The sequence below is a fragment of the Anoplolepis gracilipes genome, chromosome 16 (assembly GCF_047496725.1).
Source record: "Anoplolepis gracilipes chromosome 16, ASM4749672v1, whole genome shotgun sequence".
Taxonomy (NCBI): Eukaryota; Metazoa; Arthropoda; class Insecta; order Hymenoptera; family Formicidae; genus Anoplolepis; species Anoplolepis gracilipes.
This window is the reverse complement of record NC_132985.1, coordinates 5,980,551-6,002,144: the sequence shown is the minus strand read 5'-3', so window position 1 is coordinate 6,002,144 and position 21,594 is coordinate 5,980,551. Positions and strand designations below refer to the sequence as shown.

At 28.8% G+C, this 21,594-nt stretch overlaps 2 protein-coding genes across 2 annotated transcripts in view; one reads left to right on the top strand and one right to left on the bottom strand.

The window, feature by feature from the left end:
* Positions 1–6,292: 6,292 nt before the first annotated feature.
* On the bottom strand, positions 6,293–8,325 carry LOC140674582 (uncharacterized). Its single transcript, XM_072908226.1, has 2 exons — positions 8,226–8,325; positions 6,293–7,890 (listed from the first exon to the last, which is right to left on the bottom strand). Exon 2 carries the CDS (start codon positions 7,867–7,869, stop codon positions 6,766–6,768), a length of 1,104 nt encoding a protein of 367 aa, XP_072764327.1. The 5' UTR covers positions 7,870–7,890; positions 8,226–8,325; the 3' UTR covers positions 6,293–6,765.
* Positions 8,326–15,749: 7,424 nt separating this feature from the next.
* Positions 15,750–21,594, top strand: part of LOC140674448 (uncharacterized) — a 41,824-nt gene continuing 35,979 nt past the window's right edge. The window contains exon 1 of the mRNA XM_072907978.1: positions 15,750–16,063. The gene's annotated coding sequence lies outside the window, so the exon portion shown is untranslated. The remainder of the gene's footprint in view (positions 16,064–21,594) is intronic.

The following is a 21,594-nucleotide window of genomic DNA, read 5'->3' as shown; positions in this document are numbered from 1 at the left end:
TGACATTAGGGATATTTAATAATTATTTTTGAAAAGGTTTATTTTTTTGTTGCATTATTATACTACATTAAAAATTGTTAAAAGAATTAAAGGGATTAAACTTATACAATTAAGTATATATAATATATATAATATGCAAACAATTATTATTTATAAAACTTTACATAATTTTTTACACAATTTAAATATTTTTATTACATTACATATTACGATCATATACAGTTATGACAATCCAAGAAACACGAAGAATGCTCAAAAAGAAAAGATCTTTCAATGTATAAATATTTTAATATAAATTTTTTTTTTAATTTTCTGCTTACAATTTTTAAGATAACAATTGAATTATATCATCGAATTAATGTACCTCAGCGTTATAAAAATTACAATTGATCAAATGCGATTTTATAATTCCTATTCATTAATTTATAAATGTGATTACTATCTGTATTAATACTGCTGAATTCTCTGTAATTTTTTTACTACGTGACTAGAATTGATTACATGTGCTTTCCAAAATCGCAAAACATATCTTTTATTTATGTTACTTATATACATATTTTTTCTATATTTATACATTTTCAAACCCTTCCTTTTTCCACTTTTAAATACCGCTGATAGATATTATTTATGCAAACAAGAAAAAATCCAAAATAACACTTTAGCTCCTATTTCATTCTTTTTGTAGTTAAGTCCAACAGCTTATCATCCATAAAATCGGTGGATTTTCTTTTTCCAGTTACATCTTTAGACTGATTATTCGCAGAATCAGTGGATATTTTTGGGTCCATAAGGCCAAGCGTAGACGTGTCTATTCTTTCTTCAATTGTTACATTTGATTTATAGCCCTCAGAAGTCCGAAAAGATGTTGATTTACTTGTTCCTGCTTCTGTCTCATCATTTCTGATACCTTTTGTACAATTGCATATTTCTAATAATTCTGACATGTCTTCGCTATATAGCATTTCAAACTCTATTAGCCAATTTATTATCTTCTTATTCATTTGTAAAAAGGAATCTTTATTTTGCAATGACTGATAAGCTATGGTCTGCAGTTGTTGCATTATACAAATTCGGCAAGTGCAATCTGTTTGAGAATCTTTCCATTCTTTTAATTGTTGCAGGAATAATTTCTCTTCACTATACGTGAAAAAAGAAGAACTAATGCATCTATCGTATTCATATTTTCTTTTTCTACTAGTTCTGAAATACATCATTTCCCTAGTGAAAACTGTTCGCTCAATATTATAGCGGTTTGCAATTACGGTTTGTGAAGTTCCGGGTTCTTCAAGATATTCATTTACTGCTTTTTCGAATGTTATTTTTTTGCTTAAAAAATTGTTTCTCTTTTCTACCAAAGAAATTTTCTTGCTAATAGTTTTAACGCAAATTCCATACTCCTTTGCTGCAGATTTATAGTTATATTTTTCCTCTTTCACTAATTTTTCAAGTGTATCTTTTATTTTCAAATGCTTTATAATTTCTTCCATGACTTCGAGTATTAGAATAATTTGCGAAATTAAGAATAAACGAAAATAAAAATTTGTAACGTGATCGAAGATGAAATAATTGCGTTATTACACGATTGAAAATCGCAAGATTGTCATTGCCATTTTCGTCGTACAATTTTTCAAATTTTTATTTATGTCTTTATCTACGGACTCACTCTTACAGTGATATGGATATTTTGAAACAAAACTTCATAAATATACTGAATAACGTATTAAACTAGACGAAAATATATAACAGTGAACATTTGAATTGACCCAAAATTTTTAAAAAATTTAAAATACATAATTAGAAATCAACTTACAAAATAGATTCAAAATTAAATTTTTTGGATAAGAGACAACAGCTCGGAAGATGTCTTTATGTGATTGTCAGCAAACGGCGACTAAAATAATGTCACTAAGCTCAAGTGTTTTCCATTAGTATCAAAATATAAAGATTGTATCCCTTTTTCACGCAAGGTACAAATGTATACGATACATGTTTATATGTACGCAGCTACAAAGTATTTTAACGGCAGTATGTTTACAATTAAAATATAAATTCTATATTATTTGCAAAATATAGTAAATATTTATGCAAGACGTTGTAAATGTGCTGTATGTATACGTTAGATAAGATTATGTAAAGCTGACCAAAATTAATAACATACATGTTTGATGAGTTACAAAGAATAAAGAGTTATGAATTTTGTATACATTAATCTTATTTAAAAAGAAAGAACATAATCGAAATTTAAAGATATTTTTCCAGATTTTTATTAATGCAGAATCCTATTAATAAAATTATAATATCACGAATTAATTGCCTTATACACTTGATTATTCGAAGCAACAAGAAATTAAATAAAATTCTTTAATATATTGACAAATTTAAATAATTATTGTGTGCCTATTAATTCATTATATAAATTTTCAAAAGAATGGAGATATGTAAACATGAGAATTTGCAAAATTATTATCAAAACATGTATGTATGTAAAGAACTTCGGAAAATCCATATGTAAATTAATCATTGTTATAACTTCTAACGAGATAATTTTATACTTATATAAAAAGGAATATGATGACTTTATTTCATAATTTTGAAGTAAAACGTGAATAATAAATATAAAAATAATAAATTTAAAAGTAAATATTTTCAGAGATCAATAAAAATGCGAGATGCGCCGAAAGATTCTTTTTTAGCGAATATCCCTGATGCTTACTTAATGCATAAGCATATTTTAGACATCGTCGCAACACCATGATCTCAACGTACTCTCCAGGATAATTCACAGCAAGCATCCTATAATTTTTTTTTGAAAGATTGAAGAAAAATTATAAGCGTAGCGTAAAAAAAACAAAAAAGGCGTAATGTAAATAAAATAAAGAGTAAAAAAAGAAGGGAATCTGAGAAGAATTGATAAGATGAAAAGGTTGAAATGTAACTAAGAAGAAAAAGAGAAAAAAAGTAGCACAGAGTAATAAGAGAGAGATGAGAGAAGTTTTTACACTCTCACACACAAATTTCAGACTTGCGATTTTTAAGAAAAATCATGACATTAAGGATATTTAATAATTATTTTTGAAAAGGTTTATTTTTTTGTTGCATTATTATACTACATTAAAAATTGTTAAAAGAATTAAAGGGATTAAATTTATACAATTAAGTATATATAAAATATATAATATGCCTATGGTATATATAAAATATATAACAATTATTATTTATAAAACTTTATATAATTTTTTACACAGTTTAAATATTTTTATTACATTACATATTACGATTATATACTGTTATGACAATCCAAGAAACACGAAGAATGCTCAAAAAGAAAAGATCTTTCAATGTATAAATATTTTAATATAAATTTTTTTTTTAATTTTCTGCTTACAATTTTTAAGATAACAATTGAATTATATCATCGAATTAATGTACTTCAGCGTTATAAAAATTACGATTGATCAAATGCGATTTTATAATTCCTATTCATTAATTTATAAATGTGATTACTATCTGTATTAATATTGCTGAATTGTCTGTAATTTTTTTACTACGTGACTAGAACTGATTACATGTGCTTTCCAAAATCGCAAAACATATCTTTTATTTATGTTATTTATATACATATTTTTTCTATATTTATACATTTTTAAACCCTTCCTTTTTCCACTTTTAAATACCGCTGATAGATATTATTTATGCAAACAAGAAAAAATCCGAAATAACACTGTAGCTCCTATTTCATTCTTTTTGTAGTTAAGTCCAAAGGCTTATCATCCATAAAATCGGTAGACTTTCTTTTTCCAGTTGCATCTTTAGACTGATTATTCGCAGAATCAGTGGATATTTTTGGGTCCATAAGGCCAAGCGTAGACGTGTCTATTCTTTCTTCAATTGTTACATTTGATTTATAGCCCTCAGAAGTCCGAAAAGATGTTGATTTACTTGTTCCTGCTTCTGTCTCATCATTTCTGATACCTTTTGTACAATTGCATATTTCTAATAATTCTGACATGTCTTCGCTATATAGCATTTCAAACTCTATTAGCCAATTTATTATCTTCTTATTCATTTGTAAAAAGGAATCTTTATTTTGCAATGACTGATAAGCTATGGTCTGCAGTTGTTGCATTATACAAATTCGGCAAGTGCAATCTGTTTGAGAATCTTTCCATTCTTTTAATTGTTGCAGGAATAATTTCTCTTCACTATACGTGAAAAAAAAAGAAGAACTAATGAATCTATCGTATTCATATTTTCTTTTTCCACTAGCTCTGAAACACTGTATTTCCATACCGAAAACTCTTCGCTCAATATTATAGCGGTTTGCAATTACGGTTTGTGAAGTTCTGGGTTCTTCAAGATATCCATTTACTGCTTTTTCCAATGCTATTTTTTTGCTTAAAAAAGCGTCTTTCCTTTCTACCAAAGAAACTTTCTTGTTAATAGTTTTAACGCAAATTCCATACTTCTTTGCTGCAGATTTATAGTTATATTTTTCCTCTTTCACTATTTTTTCAAGTGTATCTTTTATTTTCAAATGCTTTATGATTTCTTCCATGACTTTGAGTATTACAATAACCTACGAAAGTAATAATAAACGAAAATAAAAATTTGTAACGTGATCGAAGATGAAATAATTGCGTTATTACACGATTGAAAATCGCAAGATTGTCATTGCCACTTTCGTCGTACAATTTTTCAAATTTTTATTTATGTCTTTATCTACGGACTCACTCTTACAGTGATATGGATATTTTGAAACAAAACTTCATAAATATACTGAATAACGTATTAAACTAGACGAAAATATATAACAGTGAACATTTGAATTGACCCAAAATTTTTAAAAAATTTAAAATACATAATTAGAAATCAACTTACAAAATAGATTCAAAAATAAATTTTTTGGATAAGAGACAACAGCTCGGAAGATGTCTTTATGTGATTGTCAGCAAACGGCGACTAAAATAATGTCACTAAGCTCAAGTGTTTTCCATTAGTATCAAAATATAAAGATTGTATCCCTTTTTCACGCAAGGTACAAATGTATACGATGCATGTTTATATGTACGCAGCTACAAAGTATTTTAACGGCAATATGTTTATAATTTAAATATTCTTATATTATTTGCAAAATATATTAAATATTTATACAAGATGTTGTTTATTTGCTGCATGTACACGTTAGATAAGATATATAAAGCTGACAAAAATTAAATAACATACATGTTTGATAAGTTACAAAGAATAAAGAGTTATGAATTTTGTATACATTAATTCTATTTAAAAAGACAGAACATAATCAAAATTTAAGAATATTTTTCCAGATTCGTATTAATGCAGAATCCTATTAATAAAATTATAATATCACGAATTAATTGCCTTATACACTTGATTATTCGAAGCAACAAGAAATTTAATAAAATTCTTTAATATATTCACAAACTTGAAATAATTATTGTGTGCCTATTAATTCATTATGTAGATTTTCAAAAAAATGGAGATATGTAAACATGAAAATTTGCAAAATTATTATCAGAACATGTATGTATATAAACAACTTCGGAAAATCCATATGTAAATTAATCATTGTTATAACTTCTAACGAAATAATTTTATACTTATATAAAAAGGAATATGGTGACTTTATTTCATAATTTTGAAGTAACACGCGTGAATAATAAATATAAAAATAATAAATTTAAAAGTAAAAATTTTCAGAGATCAATAAAAATGCGAGATGCGCCGAAAGGTTCTTTTTTAGCGAATATCCCTGATGCTTACTTGATGCATATTTTAGACATCGTCGCAACGCCATGATCTCAACGTACTCTCCAGGATAAATCACAGCAAGCATCCTACAATTTTTTTTTGAAAGATTGAAGAAAAATTGGGAGCGTAGAGAAAGTAAAAAAAAGGCGTAATGTAAATAAAATTAAAAAACAAAAAGAAAAGAAATCTGAGAAGAATTGATAAGATGGAAAGGACAAAACAAAACTGAGGAGAAAGAGAAAAAAGAAGCACAGAGTAATAAGAGAGAGATGATAGAAGTTTTTACACTCTCACACACAAATTTCAGACTTGCGATTTTTAAGAAAAATCATGACATTAAGGATATTTAATAATTATTTTTGAAAAGGTTTATTTTTTTGTTGCATTATTATACTACATTAAAAATTGTTAAAAGAATTAAAGGGATTAAACTTATACAATTAAGTATATATAATATATATAATATGCAAACAATTATTATTTATAAAACCTTATATAATTTTTTACACAGTTTAAATATTTTTATTACATTACATATTACGATCATATACAGTTGTGACAATCCAAGAAACACGAAGAATGCTCAAAAAGAAAAAATCTTTCAATGTATAAATATTTTAATATAAATTTTTTTTTTAATTTTTTGCTTACAATTTTTAAGATAACAATTGAATTATATCATCGAATTAATGTACTTCAGCGTTATAAAAATTACGATTGATCAAATGCGATTTTATAATTCCTATTCATTAATTTATAAATGTGATTACTATCTGTATTAATACTGCTGAATTCTCTGTAATTTTTTTACTACGTGACTAAAATTGATTACATGTGCTTTCCAAAATCGCAAAACATACCTTTTATTTATTTTACTTATATACATATTTTTTCTATATTTATACATTTTTAAACCCTTTCTTTTTCCACTTTTAAATACCGCTGATAGATATTATTTATGCAAACAAGAAAAAATCCGAAATAACACTGTAGCTCTTATTTCATTCTTTTTGTAGTTAAGTCCTTATCATCCATAAAATCGGTGGACTTTCTTTTTCCAGTTGCATCTTTAGGCTGATAAATCGCAAAATCAGTGAATATTTCTGGGTCCATAAGGCCAAGCGTAGAAGTGTCTTCTTTAGGCTGATAATTCGCAAAATCAGTGAATATTTCTGGGTCCATAAGGCCAAGCGTAGAAGTGTCTTCTTTAGGCTGATAATTCGCAAAATCAGTGAATATTTCTGGGTTCATAAGGCCAAGCGTAGAAGTGTCTTCTTTAGGCTGATAATTCGCAAAATCAGTGAATATTTCTGGGTTCATAAGGCCAAGCGTAGAGGTGTCTTCTTTAGGCTGATAATTCGTATAATCAGTGAATATTTCTGGGTCCATAAAGCCAAGCGTAGAGGTGTCTATTCTTTCTTCAACAGTTACATTTGATTTATAGTCCTCAGAAGTTCGAAAAGATGTTGATTTACTTGTTCCTGCTTCTGTCTCATCATTTCTGATATATTTTGTACAATTGCATATTTCTAATAATTCTGACATGTCTTCGCTATATAGCATTTCAAACTCTATTAGCCAATTTATTATTATGTTATTGTTATACGTCATTTGTGAAAAGAAATCTTTATTTTGCAATGACTGATAAGCTATGTTCTGCAGTTGTTGCATTATACAAATTCGGCAAGTGCAATCTGTTTGAGAATCTTTCCATTCTTTTAATTGTTGCAGAAATAATTTCTCTTTACTATACGTGAAAAAAGAAGAAGAACTAATGGATCTATCGTATTCATATTTTCTTTTTCCACTATTTCTGAAACACTTCATTTCCGTATTGAAAACTGATCGGGTAATATTACAGCGGTCTGCAATTACGATTTGTGGAGTTCCAAGTTCTTCAAGACATTCATTTACTGCTTTTTCGAATGCTATTTTTTTGCTTAAAAAATTGTTTCTCTTTTCTACCAAAGAAATTTTCTTGCTAATAGTTGTAACGCAAATTCCATACTCCTCTGCTGCAGATTTATAGTTATATTTTTCCTCTTTCACTATTTTTTCAAGTGTATCTTTTATTTTCAAATGCTTTATAATTTTTTCCATGACTTCGAGTATTACAATAACCTGCGAAAGTAAGAATAAACGAAAATAAAATTTTGTAACGTGATCGAAGATGAAATAATTGCGTTATTACACGATTGAAAATCGCAAGATTGTCATTGCCACTTTCGTCGTACAATTTTTCAAATTTTTATTTATGTTTTTATCTACGGACTCACTTTTACAGTGATATGAATATTTTGAAACAAAGCTTCATAAATATACTGAATAATGTATTAAACTAGACGAAAATATATAACAGTGAACATTTGAATTGACCCAAAATTTCTTAAAAATTTAATGAAAAATATAATTATAAATCTTATAAATTATAAAAATATAATTAGAAATCAACTTACGAGATAAATTCAAAATCAAATTTTTTGAATAAGAGACAACAGCTCGGAGGATGTCTTTATGTGATTGTCAACAAACGGCGACTAAAATAATGTCACTAAGCTCAAGTGTTTTCCATTAGTATCAAAATATAAATAATGTATCCCTTTTTCACGCAAGATACAAATGTATACGATACATGTTTATATGTACCCAGCTACAAAGTATTTTAACGGCAGTATGTTTACAATTAAAATATAAATTCTATATTATTTGCAAAATATAGTAAATATTTATGCAAGACGTTGTAAATGTGCTGTATGTATACGGTAGATAAGATTATGTAAAGCTGACCAAAATTAATAACATACATGTTTGATGAGTTACAAAGAATAAAGAGTTATAAATTTTGTATACATTAATCTTATTTAAAAAGAAAGAACATAATCGAAATTTAAAGATATTTTTCCAGATTCTTATTAATGCAGAATCCTATTAATAAAATTATAATATCACGAATTAATTGCCTTATACACTTGATTATTCGAAGCAACAAGAAATTTAATAAAATTCTTTAATATATTCACAAATTTAAATAATTATTGTGTGCCTATTAATTCATTATATAAATTTTCAAAAGAATGGAGATATGTAAACATGAAAATTTGCAAAATTATTATCAAAACATGTATGTATGTAAAGAACTTCGGAAAGTCCATATGTAAATTAATCATTGTTATAACTTCTAACGAAATAATTTTATACTTATATAAAAAGGAATATGGTGACTTTATTTCATAATTTTGAAGTAACACGCGTGAATAATAAATATAAAAATAATAAATTTAAAAGTAAAAATTTTCAGAGATCAATAAAAATGCGAGATGCGCCGAAAGGTTCTTTTTTAGCGAATATCCCTGATGCTTACTTGATGCATATTTTAGACATCGTCGCAACGCCATGATCTCAACGTACTCTCCAGGATAAATCACAGCAAGCATCCTACAATTTTTTTTTGAAAGATTGAAGAAAAATTGGGAGCGTAGAGAAAGTAAAAAAAAGGCGTAATGTAAATAAAATTAAAAAACAAAAAGAAAAGAAATCTGAGAAGAATTGATAAGATGGAAAGGACAAAACAAAACTGAAGAGAAAGAGAAAAAAGAAGCACAGAGTAATAAGAGAGAGATGAGAGAAGTTTTTACACTCTCACACACAAATTTCAGACTTGCGATTTTTAAGAAAAATCATGACATTAGGGATATTTAATAATTATTTTTGAAAAGGTTTATTTTTTTGTTGCATTATTATACTACATTAAAAATTGTTAAAAGAATTAAAGGGATTAAACTTATACAATTAAGTATATATAATATATATAATATGCAAACAATTATTATTTATAAAACTTTACATAATTTTTTACACAGTTTAAATATTTTTATTACATTACATATTACGATCATATACAGTTATGACAATCCAAGAAACACGAAGAATACTCAAAAAGAAAAGATCTTTCAATGTATAAATATTTTAATATAAATTTTTTTTTTAATTTTCTGCTTACAATTTGTAAGATAACAATTGAATTATATCATCGAATTAATGTACTTCAGCGTTATAAAAATTACAATTGATCAAATGCGATTTTATAATTCCTATTCATTAATTTATAAATGTGATTACTATCTGTATTAATACTGCTGAATTCTCTGTAATTTTTTTACTACGTGCCTAGAATTGATTACATGTGCTTTCCAAAATCGCAAAACATATCTTTTATTTATGTTACTTATATACATATTTTTTCTATATTTATACATTTTCAAACCCTTCCTTTTTCCACTTTTAAATACCGCTGATAGATATTATTTATGCAAACAAGAAAAAATCCAAAATAACACTTTAGCTCCTATTTCATTTTTTTTGTAGTTAAGTCCAAAGGCTTATCATCCAAAAAATCGGTGGATTTTCTTTTTCCAGTTGCATCTTTAGACTGATTATTCGCAGAATCAGTGGATATTTTTGGGTCCATAAGGCCAAGCGTAGACGTGTCTATTCTTTCTTCAATTGTTACATTTGATTTATAGTCCTTAGAAGTCCGAAAAGATGTTGATTTACTTGTTCCTACTTCTGTCTCATCATTTCTGATATCTTTTGTACAATTGCATATTTCTAATAATTCTGACATGTCTTCGCTATATAGCATTTCAAACTCTATTAGCCAATTTATTATTATGTTATTGTTATACGTCATTTGTGAAAAGAAATCTTTATTTTGCAATGACTGATAAGCTATGTTCTGCAGTTGTTGCATTATACAAATTCGGCAAGTGCAATCTGTTTGAGAATCTTTCCATTTTTTTAATTGTTGCAGGAATAATTTCTCTTCACTATACGTGAAAAAAGAAGAAGAACTAATGAATCTATCGTATTCATATTTTCTTTTTCCACTAGTTCTGAAACACTTAATTTCCGTATTGAAAACTGATCGGGTAATATTACAGCGGTCTGCAATTACGATTTGTGAAGTTCCAAGTTCTTCAAGACATTCATTTACTGCTTTTTCGAATGTTATTTTTTTGCTTAAAAAATTGTTTCTCTTTTCTACCAAAGAAACTTTCTTGCTAATAGTTCTAACGCTAATTCCATACTTCTTTGCTGCAGATTTACAGTCATATTTTTCCTCTTTCACTATTTTTTCAAGTGTATCTTTTATTTTAAAATGCTTTATAATTTTTTTCATGACTTCGAGTATTACAATAACCTGCGAAAGTAAGAATAAACGAAAATAAGAATTCGTAACATGATCAAAGATGAAATAATTGCGTTATTACACGATTGAAAATCGCAAAATTGTCGTTGCCACTTTCGTCGTACAATTTTTCAAATTTTTATTTATGTCTTTATCTACGGACTCACTCTTACAGTGATATGAATATTTTGAAACAAAGCTTCATAAATATACTGAGTAACGTATTAAACTAGACGAAAATATATAACAGTGAACATTTGAATTGACTTAAAATTTTTAAAAAATTGAAAATACATAATTAGAAATCAACTTACGGGATAGATTCAAAATCAAATTTTGGATTAAGAGACAACAACTCGAAGCACGTTTTTATGTGATTGTCAGCAAACGGCAACTAAAATAATGTCACTTACAAATAGCTCAAGTAATTTTTCGAATAGTATCAAAATATAAATATTTTTTTCCTTCTTCAGACAAGGTATGTACGCGATACGTGTTTATATATACACAGCTACACAAAATATTTTAACGGCAATATGTTTATTAAACAATCCTATATTATGTACAATTTAAATAGTTCCAAATTATGTGCAAAATGTAGTAAATATTTGTACAAGACCTTGTATAGATCTTGAGAGTCAATAATTCAGGGAACATTTTATTATCACGAAAAGATTAAAATTTGATCAGTGCCATCCATAATACAAGAGTAATATACTTTAAAAAAATTAATTGTTAGCATGATTAAAACATTACAATGTTTCGCAAATTATTTTCTTTTAAAATATCCAGGTTTCTTTTTTTACTCGCAAAATAAATTAAATATCGCCTGGGGAGTTATCTAGCCCTATATAAGTCTTTAACAGTTGGAGTAATAGAAATATTTTCGTATATAAGTAAAATATAGCAAAAGAAAGTAGCAAAAAATTTGTGCACTATTAATGTTTTTATTTATGTGATATTTTTTTTATAATGGTTAGATAACTTAAGATTAAGCTATCTAGCCTTTCGTAACTTTTTTAACAGCTGGAGCAAAAAAATTATTTTTTATAACAAATAATTAGTAAATAATTTTCATATATATATGTGTTTTTTTATGTTTTGATAATTTGGCTCAGATAGCTTAATATACCTGAAGGATTTTTTTTTTAGCAAAAGTCACGAATAGATTGATACATGTGTATTTTAGGCGTCGCAACGCTGTCGTCTCGTTCACGCACTTTCCGGCGTAATTTACAGCAAGTATATCCTATATTTTTTTTTTTTAATGTAACGCAGAGGAAGTAAAAGACAAGCAAATAAATAATAAAGAAAAAGTGTGACAGAGAAAAAAGAAATGCGAATTTTAATAACATGAAAATGGCGAAGTGTAACTTAAGAGAGAGAGAGAGGAAGGAAAGAAGATAGTGCAGAATGGTAAGGGAGAGAGAGAGAGAGAGAGAGAGAGAGAGAGAGAGTGAGAGAGAAAGCGAAATAGAGACTTCTCACACACGTACACATACAATTTAGTTTTCAAGAGAAGTCATAAAATTATATTTAGTAATTATCTTTAAACAATATATTTGTTGCATTATTGTTATCGTCAGGTGTCATCATATTATTAAAAAGATTGAATAGATAAAACATACAATTTTCAAGATTAATATATATATATATATATATGTGTGTGTGTGTGTGTGTGTGTGTGTGTAAAACATGATATATAACATGATATATATGGGAACAATCATTTATACAATTTTATAGATTTTTTTAAACGATTTTAATTTTTTTATTACATATTACGTTCATATGCATTTATGATAATTCAAAGAACATAGTCAATTCGAAAAAAAATTTTTTAATATGCATATATTATATGTCGTAGCTAATTAAATTAATTTTGAAATATTTTAATGTAACAATATTAATCGCTTAATAATAATAATAATATTTTTCTTTTTTCCTTTACGTTTTCATTCGTATTATCAATTAATGCATATATCATCCTTCTCTTTCTCTTTCTTCAGTGAAATTCACTTTCATACGACTCTCATGACTCTTGCCTTTAACGACCACGTCGAGTTTCCAAGCGTCGTTTCTTTTTACATTCGATTTGAATTCCAAGCTATTCATGCATACATGACACGCCCACGCACGTGCACGAATTCTTTAACAATATATGCGCGACTGTCTTTCCTCGCTCCTGCCTATGTATGTATAACAATGTGAAAAAGGCCCGCCTTCTGTGTGAACTCAGCACATATGAGTGAACAGGGTGATTCATATTTTAAATATTAAAGGCAGATAATCTCGCTGCGAGACAGAAAAAGAACACGTTGTTGATATATTTTACCATCATTTTAATTTTAAGATATTATTTAATCTCAAAGATCATAAATAACATTATGATCTTTAGATATTGTTTGCAGATAAAATATTCATAAAAAATATATTATATTATATTTCTAAATTTTATAAAAAAGAATTGAATATTTCTTAAAACCGATTCTTTTTGACAAATTTTTACAATAATAATGTACCAATTAAAACATGGACATTTATCTGAAAAATATTCGCTCGAACTGTCTCTCTTTTTTCTGAGCAGAAATAAATATTAGTTATCGATTAAAAATTGTTTATTAAAAAATATATATATATTATTATATATATTGTTTATTAAAAAAAAATATATATATATACTTTTATATAAAATTCAAATTTTTAAAACAGATTTTTATCGTCTGTTAAGTTTAAACAAAAATATTCGCGTGTGCTTTTTTTTAAAGAAACGATTAATTCTTTTTTTTAATAAAACTATTAAATTCAATTGTGTATAACAAATGCACGCGCAAGTTCTTTATAGGTTTTTTATCAAATGAAATTTATTGCCTTATGTATCTTTCTAACTAATTTTGTTGTATCCACACGAATACGTGCAACACATAGAGCCGGATAATGCGCTGCTGTTTTCATAACTATTTCATATTCCGCAGATCGTCTTGCTCACTCGTGTGCATCGACTTGTCAGTAAATGATTCTGCTGTTTCTACGATGCTAACAAAAGTCTATTTGATATTTCACACCGTACAACCAACAGCCTTCGCACTATCTGATTGTTACAGTAGACAGGATCAACGATTGGCAAAAATATTAAAATTATCTTTCGTTGTTTTAATGAAAATTATATTTATATTACTATAATTATATTATACTACTAGAATTATTATTATATTTACTATTACATTTATTTACAAAATATTGTTCTAAATTTGTACGATATATAAAATAATATAAAGTGAGATAATTTTTATCGAAGATAAAAACATAATGACTTTAATTAAATCATCAATTATTTATTAAAATATGTTATAATTTATTTTGTTTTACAAATGTTATATTTTTTTCTTTTCAGCGAATCAAGCCAAGAAACGACGCTTTGTTAAGTATGAGCGGAAGGAAGCAGTGAAAAAGAGAGAGAGAGAGAGAGAGAGAGAGGAACTCGAAGAATTTGAAAGTCTTCGTCTTTCCTTCTTCAAACACAGCCGGGCACGAAAGCGAAGTGGAAGAACGAAAGGAAGACGAGAGAATTATTAACGCATACGGCGTTGTTCACCGGTGTGCATCGAAGTGTCCGCCGAAGCACTAGCTTCCCTTCTCCCCCGACATCCCTCTCATCTCCCTTTCTTCGACGATTCCTAACGACGAGACATAAGGCGTTACGTCGCGAATTCCTGTGGATCTTGTTGTCCTAACCGCTTGAATGCAACAACTCATTGCCGGAAGGAACAGCGGTCGAAGGCAAATTATACGAGCAATTAATACATTTACATAAGTACTTCTATTTGATGTAATCGAAAAAGAGCTACGTTCGAGATTTAGCCATTCTTGAATTTATGATTAATTATTAATAATTTGATTGGAAAAGTCGACGAAAAAAAATAGTAATTTTTTTATATAATCATGTGATTGCGTCAAATTTTGTATTTAATTTTGCACATATGATTTTATATACATGTTAGGATTAAATATTCCATAACAAAGTAAATAATCAATAAAAATTGATATAATGTATGACATCATTATTTTGTATCACTCTATATTATTATATATTATGAAAATGGTATGTTTGAATATTTATTTATTTTTGGAGGAAATAATTTTATATACTATGCAGTCAAAAATTTAAAAAATTAACTCACGCGTGTATAATTTAAACATCATTTTATTTAACAATTAATTTTATTGTATAATGGAATTATATAGAAATCTCTGTTTCTAAATTATTAATTGCTTCATAACTACAAGTAATTTAAATTCAATAATACCTGAATTTGACAGGGCTATTAATAATAATTTTAATGTTTACATTTTTGTAAAAACTAAAATAATGAGTATTTATTCAAATATATATCCTAAAATATTTAGAAAACCTCTTGTCAGAATATATTGTATATTATTTTATTCTAGACAAGGAAAGGGATTAAGCTGATTGTAATAAATGTCGATATTAGCTCTTTTATTCTGGTAGATAAGCAGGTACCAATACACCTTGCTCCAGACTTCCCTCATTTCATCAGGTGCACCCATCGAGCGAGGTGCTGCCACCTGAGCAGGTACACCCGCAGGTAAACGTTGAGGTAGACACACGCATACACCTGTACACAAAACGCACACATACAGCAGCAACCCGCGAAAAGAAGCGAGTCCATGGAAAGAGGGTTGTCGGTCGTTCCTCCCACCTTTCCCTCTTGTCAACCGGTAGAGGGGCCCCCATGCGCAGGCGCAAAGACCCATGGGTCCTTCGCACCGAGAGCGAACGGTCGGGGCCGGACTGCGGAGACCCCAAAGTCCGTTTCTATCGTAAGGGAAGAACGTGCTGGTCTCATCGGCCTCTCCGAGCTATACGTGATTTTTCATATTTTTGTCACAAGCCGGCCCTCCTCGTGAGTTCTCGTCCCTCCTCTTCGATTTGTATTTCTCTTCATCACAGTTCGATCGCGAGTGAAACGTGCGGAAATTTTGGGATTTCGACATAAGGGGCGTCACATAAATAATTACCCCACGAGAGAGATTACTCGTATTTACCGGTGTGCACTGTGCCATGGGGATATAAAAACGGTTAGGGTAAGTTGTTGAAAAGAGATTTTTTTTTTATCTAAGAGCATAGATGATAGTATACATATATATAATTTCTTTCAAAAAAATACGCTTTTTATTCAAGCAAACCATAAATTACAATTTGACACTAAAGAACCGGAAAAAAAGGGAATGAGAAATTCTGATAAATTTCAAATGGTTATCATTTTTTAAATATGCTCTTTATAGTTGAGAAAATAATATAGAGTTTAAAGCTCTCGCGATGAAAATATTATAAATATATTATATTTAATTTGACTTTCAAGAGAAATTTCGTATACTTAACGAGATTGTTAGAATTAATGCTCTCTTTTATAAATGCAGATTAAGTAAAATGAATTTAAATGTTACGTAACACATTCATTTAAATAATTATAAACTTGTAAATTGATAGCTATGGTATTTTTATGACATACGTCTGTCGATGCCATTCACTTTTTATGGAGAGTGAGGTGACGAAATAGGATGTCGAAAGACGAGTATGCTAAAATGCTAGCTATTGATTTATGTAATGATTTATAGAATTATAACTCTTTTTTTTACGAGACTATGTATTCTATTACATGCAATAGAAAATTCCTTTAAATATTTTCATTATGAGAGCAACGCAGTTGCACTTTTCTTCATTTAATTACCGTCTAAATATAATAATTTTCGCGTAATTGCCATCCTGCGTGTAAGTCTACGAAATAACGTACATTAATGTTACCGCGACACGCGAAAACACAGCGCGCGCGTTTATTCCCGGTTTGCAACAGAGGTAGATGATAACCAAGCGGAGCACTGACCGGTGATTTGAATGCCCAGAGCAGCGCGAGAGCTTACGATTCATAAACGCCCTTTATCTACTAGCCGGTAGCAGAAATATGATACGCACGTACGATCATAAACATTATCACAATTCTTAGATATGTTCGCTTTATGATATTTATACCACGCCACATGTTTACAATCAACAATAATCCGCCACGATTTTTCTATCTTCTTAATGGATTAACTTTAATTTCTAGGTACAATTTTTTTTTTTCCCGAGAAAAATATATGTATTTGTTCTACACTAAAAAGTTAGATTAATCACGAAAAATTATTAAGTAAAAAGAAGATAAATCAACTCATTGTTCAACGAACTTATACATATATGTGCATTATATTAGTCACACGCGAATTTAATTTCACATGTAAGTGCCACGTTAATGAAATTTCGAGAGATCATTATAATAATATACACGCGATTCACAGAAGCACCGTCTAAAAATAGCTTATGACATCTCTAACTTGTATGTCCTAAAATGCAAATGTAACTGCTGCATTATTAAAAATTCAAATTTTTTTACATGTAACATCTGTGATTACACGAGATTAAAATAAAAAATAATGTTGATGCAACAATAAAATGTAACAATAAAAAACACAACATTAATCTGTAAAGTACATCTAAATATATCTAAATAAATTGTATAGAACAAAATAAATATTAAATTAATATTTAAAATAAAAAAAAATAATATTTAATTAATATTTCAAAAAATATATTATATTAATAATAACAAATAATATATTAATATTTTACGAAATAATTATTGAGTACAAAATTGTATTTGCTGCTGCTTTTGACAAATATTTAATAATAGAAATAACAGAATTTCCCAAAAAATTGTTTCAAATATAAGTTTCATATCAAAAACATAAAAAATAGAAATAAAATTCTTATAAATTTTACAAAAAAATCAAATAATAAATCAACAAAATTATCAATTGTTTATCTCATCATGGCCTCATTGTCGTGTTATGCTTCTTCATGATACTCACTCGCAAAAACATGATTCATTAATTAATATTGCGCGCACTAATTATTATTTCATATTGTTCCGAAAAAATCGCCATTAAACGAAACTATAATCCTCTCGATAAAAAATCACGTGGTCGAGTTCTCACAATACTATTCTCACAATGCTTACTAATAAATAGTATATACACATATATTTCATTTGAGTCATTCGGTAATTTTATTATCTATCACTATAATATAAATGAAATAAAATAATTGTAACAATCGTAGAAAGTGATCGCGTTTTGAGAGACGTACTGTCTTCTCGTTTGACTCCTGCGGCAGGAATGTCAACAAAACAATCGCATATAAATAATATACGTATTGAGAGTATAAACACACATTATTTATACATTTGGTTGTTATTTGCGCAGTGATACTCAAGCGAGAAACTGGTAGTAGTGTATTATTACATCTGTCGAATTGTGCTCTTTACGATTATTAACCCGCGTGATTAAATAATTTTCACGATTATTGCGCTTTAATAGGCTGTTAATTTGTATAACATCATGTGGCCACTGATTTATCGAATGCTGTATAATTTATATGCTTCATTCGTTGAAAATTAATTTTCCTGAGACGATAGTATATTCCTGCATTCTGCGGAATCATTTTTTATTTTAATGTGTATACCTATTCATTTTCTGTGTACCTATCTATTTATGTAATAATGAGAGATATAAAAATTGCGGAATATAAAATTTTATCGAATAAATCAAACGAAAGATACGCACGTATACTGTTCATTAACAAGCGTCGTGAGAACAAGCATTGTGTGAATTCGACCGCGAGATTTTTTTCAGTGTCAAGCGAATCATAGCTTCATGCAATCGTGATTTTTGCGTTGCAATATAAAATGTATGTTGTCGTCGATCAACGTAGAGAATGCTGAGTGAAGTATCGCACGTAAATTGATAATTATTGTGCGTAGTACGTACAATGATAATTATCCGTATTTTCGTGAGTGAGTATCGTGTGAGTGCCGGGATATGAAGACGCAACAAAGAAAATAAACGAAAGAAGAAACACGGAAAGGCATAAGTGACGACTATGTGATGAGTGATTTGTAATTTTTGTTAAATTACAATACTTGTTATTTATAAAGTAAATTTTTAAAAATAATTAAAAACTTCTACTCTTTATATGTTTATAAAAAAGTTTATATCTTATAATAAATATTAAATAAAGAATTTTTTTAGTAATTTTGTAATTATTTTTATTGGAAAAATATCTGTCTAAAGAAAGAAGTAAAATGTACATCAAACGTAGAAAATTTAAATTTGCAGTTAATTATTAATTATGAATATATCGTTTATACGATACTTAATAAATAATTTTTAATATTAATCGAATAAAATCGTTCAGCAATTCCGCACGTGATTTATAATTCGCAGGTGTTTAGGATACTTAAAATTGTGATTCCAAGCATGTCCGAGAAGGGAAGATTGAGGGAAGCAGAAAGAAATGAATAGACAGACAAATGTACATGTACATGTACGTCGTCAGAGATCAAATCATGTTAGTCTAAGCTGGGAATATGCTCGTAGGTTATATTCATGGAATAATCACTGGAATCTCGACTGCGTTTGAGCATATCTCGTGGCTCTCTACGCCATGAAAGGACTCGCGCAGGATTTTAACGAATAAAATTAACAAAAATAATAAAGAATTAATTGGCTTAAATTAAATTAAATTTATTTGTCGATTTTTAATTTAATTTAAGTAAATTTATTTTTCAATAAAAGAATTAATGAAAAACGTTATTTGCTTGTATTGGTTTTTTGTATTAATTTATTGCGCCTCTTACCATCATTAATATTATTAAATTAAACCTCATGTACTTTTAATTATTATTATAGTTTTTTTAAAAATCAGCTCTCCATACCTTGTTCCTGTTTAATTGTTTAAATTGATTTTTAGAGAGCTTATACACATCGTTTTCTATTAATGAAAAATTTATTGAAAAATCTGTCATTAAAATTAAAATTGGAAATCCCAGTGCGCTTCATTAAAGCATATGTATTATTTTCGTGATCACAATGTGGTGTCATCGAGCAGTAATCTAACGACGCAAAGAGTTTGAGTAATCCCTCTTCTCTTCCTCTTCTCTCTCTCTCTCTCATCTACAATCTACGTAAACAGGACGCAGAAAATAAGCGTCATGCTGAACGGATCGGACGATCGTGCGAACTGCGGGCGCGCGATTAATCTCCATTTCGCGCAATTTCTTACATCGCGGCCCATTATCCCGCCGGGGTATCAAAATGCAAAGTGAGCGAGGAGACGGAATTAATCACTCGATAATAGCACGCGACGAAGTAGAATTCGAGGTTTTCGAGAGAGGGAGAGAGAGAAAGAGACGGACTTGGCAAAGTGAGCCGCGAGAGAATAACCGTCTCGATCGCTTTCCAACGTGTACAGGTATATATTTTGCATATGGTCTCTCCGTCTGGTTACGGAGCTCGCGATATCGGACGAGATACGAAGAGACCACGAAGAGAGACACGCGGAGGGGTATATTTGTGCAGAGGATGTGCTCGCGTGTGTGCGCGCATGCGAGAGAATGTGCGCCGTCACACGAAATGCAGTCGAACCGGCTGCGGAGCGATGCACATCCCGTGCCCCGGAACTCCTTCGGAGGACCCCCCCTCCCCCCCTCCCCGGGTCCCGACGAATTTCTTCCTCCCGGATCGCGTTCGCGTTTTACGCGGTTGTAAAGCGCATAACCGCGGTAAAAGTATATCTTACACCTCGCGGTTACTCGCGGCCTTTCTTCGCGATCGAAAGGAGCGAACGCCTCGTGTTTTTTTTTTTTTTTCTGGCACCACTTGGCGTGGTAATCAATACTTAATTGTGCGAAATGAATGCGCCAGGTTTGACTCTCTAGGAAATGAGAGCGAGCGCGCGCGGACGCGAGATAAACGACGTAATTAATAGCGCTTTCGAGTGAAGCAAGTTTAATCGCTTTGAGAGCATTAATGACGTTATAAATTCCGTCTTGGGTTACTAAAGATTGGATGATTAGATTAATCAATGAAATACTTCGAGTAAGCGTTTGATTGATTAATCAAGACAAGAGATCTTCCCTTAAAGCCAACGAAGCATCGGGGATAAAGAACGGGATGTTTATATTATTTATGTTAATCAGATTCAGAACCTATTTCTTGATCGAACATTTATGTTGATAGCAAGTTGAATTTAATCGCTCTCAGAGCGATCACAGCTGTTTCTCTCAAAAACGCTATAAATATCCTGGCAAAGTCGCGAAATAGAATTTAATTGGAATTTAATGTCTGTTAGATTAATAGAAGCATTGAAATCTTACAAGAAATCAAAATATTATAATATTATAAATAAAATAAAACAACGTTAAACAGAAACCTCAATTATATAAATTAAAAATCTTTTATTAAATAGAATTCCTTATTTAAAAACAAAATTTCTGATTTTTTTTTAAAGTAATCCATAAAAGAAAGAGAAGAATCATACACTTGTAAACTTTATATTTTCCTCGTATAAATGAAATATCATAATTAAATATTTTATCACTTACATTAATATATACACTTAACCATATATCTATATATCGATAAAAGATAAAAAACATAAATGATTTTATTAAAATAAATCACATTCAATTATATAAATTAATCGACTATAATAATATATAATAATGAACGCTGAGTCGAGT